We start from the raw sequence: 7629 nt of genomic DNA, 5'->3' as shown, positions 1-7629 counted from the left end.
GTGAAGGAGGGGAGGGAGGGGAGGGGAGGGGAGGAGAGGACTTTCCATGAAGTCAATCCAAGCCTTTTCTCTCTGGCACTGGTATTTCCTTACCTTCCTGCTTTATGCACACATCACTCTTTATGCATACATCACTCTAGCCCAAGGGACTTTTCTTTCAGTCTAGAGTAGCTGTGATTCAGTCGTGGTTATGACCTTTCTTCCTGGCCTTGACTCAATGGAATTCGTTCCTTTCTCATCACTTTCATAATTCTTCCTCCTGCATTCTGCCCCGGGTCCACTGTGAGCTCCTGATCTTCCTTTAGTACAGAAATAAGATCCTTCCCCAATTTTGCCCACATTCCTAGTCACATTTGCTCCTGATGTCAGTACGGTCATGAGCATCTTGCATTTCTGTCTAGATTATGATCTTCTGAAGGAAGGGACTGTGTTTTATTCAATATTTGCATATTAATTCCTAACATTAATAGCTTATTAATATTTACTGAATTGAACATTTGCCATCTTCTTAGCCCTAGCTTTGCAATTCTAAGTAAATAAAGACTAAACTACAATAGAAAAATAATTTGCAAGGTCAAGACAGTGTCTGTTTTACATGAGTTGACAAATACTTGCTTTTGGAGAGAATTCATTTGGGCCAAAGAAGGCCAATTAAACATTTGTTTTCTAGTAAGAAACTGGGATACATACATATAGTACCTTGTACATTGTAAACCATCTCCCCTACATCTGCACACACTTCAAAAACAATTCTATGACCAGATGTTCCCCGCTTGCTTCTAAGTTAAACTTGAAGAATTAGTGGGGAAGATTCAATACCTCTTCTTGTGTTCCCATGTATATAAACATCCTTAGATAACTGTCTGGGCTTCTTTGTCCACTTCCCCCTTACTTCAAAGGGTGTGTTTTCTGGCTGGTGTGTGTAGGAAACACATCTTCCTCACTCATTGGGGTGCTATGGTTTGGGTATGAAATGTCCTCCTCAGAGGCACACGGCTCTAAGGCTTGGTTACCAGCCCATGCAGCTGTTGTAGCAGTGCTGGAACCCTTAGGAGGTAGAGCCTGGCTGGAGGAAGTGGGTCGCCAAACATGTCCTTGGGGTTTTATATCTGATCCCTGAGCCATTCCTGTTAATTTTCTCTCTGTTTCCTGGCAGTCATGAAGTAAACAGCTTTTCTTTACCATGGCCCTCCTCCATGATCATTCTGCCTTGTCATGGACCAAAAGTCATGGAACCAGTCAGCCACAGACTGAAACCCCCAAAACCATGAGGTAAAAATGAATCTTTCCATCTTTACTTTTTTTCTGTTGGGTATTTGTTAGAGTGATGAAAAGCCCAAGTAGCACAGGTTGTATATACAGTTCTCTACCATGTTTCAACGAGGAAAGAGAACTATGCCTTTGATTGACTGTGGACTTATTTGTGTATGGCAAGGCAGATTGTTAGCAAAGGCCCTAGTCTATAGAACTGGCACAGTCTTCAAATAGCTTCATATTTCCATCTCTTTCACTCCTGTGCCTATCTCACAATTGGCTCCTAACTGGGCATGGAAATTTCCACTCTGGAAAGAATGCAATTCAATAATTTCATTTAATAAACATTCACTGAGGGGTGATACTGTGCAGTCCATCATGCAAGATGTGGGGTACCGAAGATCAAATGAGGGATTCATGTGGAACTGCAGCTGTCCCTCAGTCTATATGGGAGATGGACTCCGGGATTCCATAAAGCACCAAAATTCTGAGATGTACATGGCTTATATAAGATAGCATCTAACCTACATTCATATAAAGCCTACATGTAAACCATGCACATCTTCCCACGACTGCAAACTATTTCTAGGTTACTTACAATACAACCTCAATGCCACGTATTAGTAGTTACGTGCTATTGTTCAGTGAACCATGAAAACAAAAGTCTGAGCATGGTCCATATAGTCATAATTACGTTTTCAAGAATTTTCAATCTTCATGGTTGAATTCCACGTGAGGAATCTACAAATGGGGGCAGAGGCCAACTGCACTTCCAAAGGGAAGCCCCCACACAGCAGCCCAGCGCCCTCCTACTTACCTTTTCTAAATACCAGGTTCCTGTCAGATGTGAGGGCACAGATGATGTGGTTAGGGTCACAGTTTTCTTTGACTGCGTTATTTTTCATAGTGCTGAACGATGTCTTCTGAGCAATCTTACTCATTTCGCTGTCACTCACGTTGATGTCAAGAAAAGTAGTTATTTTCTTTAGGCTTTTAGCAAACTCCTGAGTGATAAGGAAATTAAGTAAGTAGGCCTCTCAGCCAAACATGAAATTCATTCCTTGAAATCTAAAAGCAAAATTCATCCAAACTAAGTTTTAACTTTGTTTGATTTTGGATTAGGCTGTCGAACTGGAGGACTTACCTTCTTCATCTCTTCATAGAATATGAATAGGATATTCTTATCATTTTTGTGTTCTTCCCAGCCCAAAACGTGATCAAACCAGGAGCCATACACAACTGGAAGAGAAGTACATTGTCCTGTTACCGTTAAAAATGGCTTCACATAGCTGAATTCTTCCCACAACGGCAAAGCAGTCAGACTGAGGCACATGGTTATTACAGACTAGGGTGAGAGTTTTCCTTGGAAGAGTTAATTCACTATTGTTTCAACCAGGAACAATGTTGTGGTAAGACACAGAATGGCCATGTCTTTTCTTAAAGTTTTTATTTATTTATTTTTATTTTATGTGTATGAGTGTTTTGCCTGCCTGTATATGTGTGCCCATGACATGCAGTGCCTGTGGAGGCCAGAAGAGGGCGTCAGAACCGAAGTTTTTATTTATTTATTTTTATTTTATGTGTATGAGTGTTTTGCCTGCCTATATATAAGTGTGCCCACGACATGCAGTGCCTGTGGAGGCCAGAAGAGGGCGTCAGAATCCCCTGGAACTGGGGTTACAGATGGTTGTTAGCCATCATGTGGGTGCTGGGAACTGAACCCAGGTCCTCTGCAAGAGCAGCCAGTATTCTTAACTACTGAACCATCTCTCCAGCCCCAGGTCATATCTTTTAGTTAGCCTGTTGATAAACTTTCTTTTTTTGTTTCTAGTAAATATTTTTTTTTATCACCAGGAAAAGTAACTACAAAAACAAAACATGTTTTCCCAATAATTATGATCTGACCACTTTTTGAAACTCCTGTAAGGATGTACAAGCTGAGCACGCCTTTAATCCCAGCAGGCGGGAGGCAGGGGCAGGCAGGTCTCTGTGAGACTGAGGCCAGCCTGGTCTCCATAGTGAGTTCCAGGCCAGCTAGGGCTACAGGGAGACCCTGACTCAAAACAAAACAAGATTAAGGACTTTCTTCCTGCAAAATTAAATACTTTCATAGTTTTTATTATAAAAGTTTATCGACTTTTTGTTTGAGCCAGGAACTCACTGCATTGTCCAAGTTGGCCTCAAACTCCTGGCAATCCTCCTGCCTCAGCCTCCCAAGTGCTAAGATCACAGGCATGAATCACCATACCCAGTTTTTAAAACTCTTACAGTGTTTATGATTTCATGTATCAGCTAAAAATTAACCTCCTAAATAAAATATGTTAAATCTTAGAGAGTTTATTAAATTGTCTTAGCTCAACAATACCATCTTGGGGAATCCCTCTGCGGCTATGATTGTCTCATTTTCATTGCTATCAAATGATAGCCTTGAAAATTTCCCACAGATTGAAAGAAAAATATTAGGGGGCCAGGGGATGGCTCAGCGATTAAGAGCAGCTGCTGCTCTTGTGGAGGACCCGGCTTCGATTCCCAACAACCACTTCAGGCAACTGAAAACTGCCTGTAACTCCAGATCCAGAAGGATCTGACGCCCTCTTCTGGCCTCTGCATGCATATGGTGTGCATACATACATACATACACACACACATACATACATACAGGCAAATACTCATATACATAAAATATACACATAGAATAAATATAAATAAATCTCTTCTTCAAAATAAATATTATGCAAAATAACCTCTTTAAGCAATGGTGATTACAAATACAAGGTTACCCTGTTTATTTTTAAAACCTGTGTGTGTGTGTGTGTGTGTGTGTGTGTGTGTGTGTGTGTGTATCCCTGTAGAGACCAGAAGCAGGCACTAGATCCCTTGAGGCTGGAGTTACAGGGAGCTGTGACCTGCCCAATGTGGGTGCTGGGAATCGAACCCAGGTCCTCTGGAAGAGCAGCAAGAACTCTTAATTACTGAGCCATCTCCCAGCCACGGAAAGAGGTCACTCTTGCCATGTCATGACATCAACCATCTTTCCTGATACATAAGCACTGTGATTTGAAATGACGCAAATGCCTGGGTCTAGGCGTTACTGTCATCCAAAACCCCAACTCTAGCTTGTGCCCTGTGTGAAAGATCTGCTCCAGTGATGAGCTCCTGGAGCTCTGTTCACTCCTGCTTCACAAAACAAGCTTGTATGGAGCTATGCACATCAGCCTGATATTGTGCACAGGAAAGCTTTGAATAATTCAAAATATAATTAACTCTAAATTAACTGCAATTCTCATGGCCAGATTCTGATGAGACAGAAGGCAAATGAATAATCCCATGCATATCCATTTCTCCTTTTTAACTAATTCTTTTCATTGGCATACAAAATAATGAGTTTCATCATGACGTTTCAGATATGTACATCATTAGACTTAGTTCTTATACACACACACACACACACACACACACACACACACTGCCCTCCTCTGTCTCCTCTCTCTCTCTTGCTGGTTCCTTTCCTCCTTCAAATAGTTTCTCCTTCTGTTTTCATGTCACACGTATTCCATATTCCATCCATCCACTCCTCAAGTCCCCCCCCACCTCTTCTTGCTTCTCGTAGCTCCCTCCTTCACATCACACACACACACACACCCTAGATTCTGCATATGAGAGAAAACATTCGATATTTTCCTTTCTGAGTCTGACATATTTCATGTCTTTTTTTTCTTCGGTCTTTTCTGAGTCAGGGTCTCCCTGTAGCCCCAGCTGTCCTGGAACTCACTATGTAGACCAGGCTGGCCTTGAACTCCCAGAGATCTGCTTGCCTCTGCCTCCCGAGAGCTGGGATTAAAGGCGTATTCCACCACGCCCAGCTTCGTTGTGTCTTTTTTAAATGAGGACTTTCCAGGACTAGTATGACAGCGTCACAGACCAGCCTTTTACCCCAGGGCATAAGCATAGATAGTGAACTCTAGAGCTGCCTGCAAACCAAGGCTTCCTTATCAGCACTTCAGGCTGTTTCAGTGACTTACCCAATACCTTATCTTAAAATTGCCCAAATTACCACACCAGCAATAAAGGATTTTCGAAGAATAGCCAACCTTTTCCCAGATACAAATACTTGTAGGAAAAAGACTGGTTTTCTCTTACACAGGTTTAGGAGACTAACCACTATCTTCACATCAGCAGGACTCCAGAAAACCAGTCTACAACAGCCTCTGCTTCCCACCAGGAGCCACAACCCAGGCCCTACATCATGTCATTGCCCAGAGCTACAGATGCTGTGGGGAGCCTTGAACAACCGGGGAAGCCCATCTCAGGCCAGGGATCTGCGTAGGTGCAGAGACCCAGAGTCGAGGCCCCTGCTTAAAAGTAATCTACCTTGGCCATTGTGGTTTTTCAGTCGCTATATTGCCACATGCCACAAAATGCACGCACGATTGAGTGAGTTTTGGAGCTTGGTCTGATCGTAATTTGAGAGCCAGCTGTTCTGTGTTTCACAAATTCATGTATGATCCAGCTTGTCCCAAAAGGACTGAGTCTGGCTGGGGACTGGGATTGCTGCTCATACCTGCTTGGCCAACACAGGAAAGTGTATTACTACTGTGTTCAGTGATATTCTTAAGCTGGTTACAGATTGTAAGGGCAATTTGGATCAGTTTTTAAATGAGAGTCCTCAATTTTCCAGGTCATTAGTAGACCTTAGCTGTAAAGAAAATATAACTTTTAAAATAAGGTTTAAATCCTCCTCTGACAGGAAGTGTTTTTCGACATATCCTTCTGTCTTTACAGAACCATCCAGCCCTCTCCCAGCCCTTATTAGCTTTTTCTTGGGTTTACTGTATTCCTGGATTTCCCTCACCTACCATCCAAAACCCTTCTTCCTGGGTGTTCCTGAACAGAGTAGGCTCACTCTCACTCAATCCATGTTTCTAAGAGTCTGAGAATTGAGTCAAAAATTTTGCTTCCTAGAAACTTCCAGAACTCCCCTCTTCCTATAGAACTCAGGTTTGGTTGAAACTTATGTCTTTGGAATATACCACTTTTTCCTCCTGATCTCAGTCATAAATCAACCTGGTCTCTCCATCAAAATCACTGAAGGCCCTGACAGCTGGTCACAAGTTTGTGAAACACCTCCATCTTACCAACAAAGAGGAAAAGGAAGAAGAGGAGAAGGGGGGGGGAGAGAAGGAGGAGAAGGAGAACTTTATACAGCCCTGTATTTAGACACTGTCAATAGGATTTTCCAAGCTGTCACTCCAAGGCTCGCTACCCACCTACTTACATCACATTAATGTGTTCTATTCTGCACACCAGCTGTGTCAGATCTTCCAAACTTTCTGTCTGACACCAATTATCATATATGTCTTAGTTTCTAGTCTCTAGAAAGCTCTCTGAAAATATAATTGTATAAAAAAGTAATACTCCCTGGAATGAAGTAGCTTAGGAAACATGGGACACTGATATAAGACTGGAGAGGAACTCCAGGGGTAAAAAAGAGTTCAGTATAAAGACATTAGTTTCACTGAGATAGTAATCTGGTATGATGTTTACCAGAGAATAATTTATACTTATTGTTTAACTTGAAATGCGATTATCTGGAAAGCGGATGAGACGGTTACATAAATGTTTGGCTATAGCTCTTTCTGTGTTCTGTCACTATGTAACTGGGATCTATGTGTGTTCATGGGCATTGGTCTAGTATATCATAGTGCCTTCATTATAAAAAACCTTCTTCTATACACCTGCCTTGATATGAAGCTTTTTAAAATTCTTCTGTGTCTCGTAGAATTACCAAGTAGATTTCTATAGCCTTTCACAACCATCATTTATTTTGAAACTCTAAATGATTCTATAAAGTATGTCTTTTTGCCAGTTCAGCCTTCTTTTGTATTTGAAGTCTATATCTCTAAAACTTTGTGTAACTTGTGCAAAGTCTCTCAGGGAATGATGAAGACACAAGAACTGATGCCAGGCTTTCCACTGATGCCATCTCCTCTTCCACTATATCATTCTCCTTGACAAAAGTAGTCGAACTCCAGGCTGGAGAGATGGCTCAGCCAGTGAGTAAGAACACTGGCTGCTCTTGTAGAGGACCCTGGTTCAGTTCCCAGCACCCACATGGCAGCCAACAACCATCTGTAACTCTGTAAACATCTGTAAAAAAATCAGCTGGACATAGTGGCACACACCTTAATCCCAGCCCTGAAAAGTCAGAGAAGGCAGATCTCTATGAGTTTGAGTCCAACCTGATCTATGCAGTAAGTTCAGGTCAGGCCAGCCTGGTCTACATAGTGAGATCCTGTCTAAAAAAAAAAGGTAACTCTACAACAACAACAAAAACCCAAAACAAAAACAAACCTAAGAATTCATACAGTGGCCCCG

The 7629-nt window shown here is 42.0% G+C and overlaps 1 protein-coding gene across 1 annotated transcript in view; it reads right to left on the bottom strand.

The window, feature by feature from the left end:
- Positions 1 to 7629, bottom strand: part of LOC103736728 (sulfotransferase 6B1-like) — a 22066-nt gene that overhangs the window by 5046 nt on the left and 9391 nt on the right. Inside the window, exons 4-5 of the mRNA XM_008836258.1 lie at positions 2399 to 2493; positions 2072 to 2258 (exon numbers count right to left, since the gene is read on the bottom strand). Coding sequence (XP_008834480.1) covers positions 2072 to 2258; positions 2399 to 2493 — 282 coding nt within the window. The remainder of the gene's footprint in view (positions 1 to 2071; positions 2259 to 2398; positions 2494 to 7629) is intronic.

This window comes from Nannospalax galili, unplaced genomic scaffold (assembly GCF_000622305.1).
Source record: "Nannospalax galili isolate Female #2095 unplaced genomic scaffold, S.galili_v1.0 scaffold917, whole genome shotgun sequence".
Taxonomy (NCBI): domain Eukaryota; kingdom Metazoa; phylum Chordata; class Mammalia; order Rodentia; family Spalacidae; genus Nannospalax; species Nannospalax galili.
The sequence above is the reverse complement of the archived record's forward strand: the minus strand, read 5'-3'. Positions and strand labels throughout refer to the sequence as shown.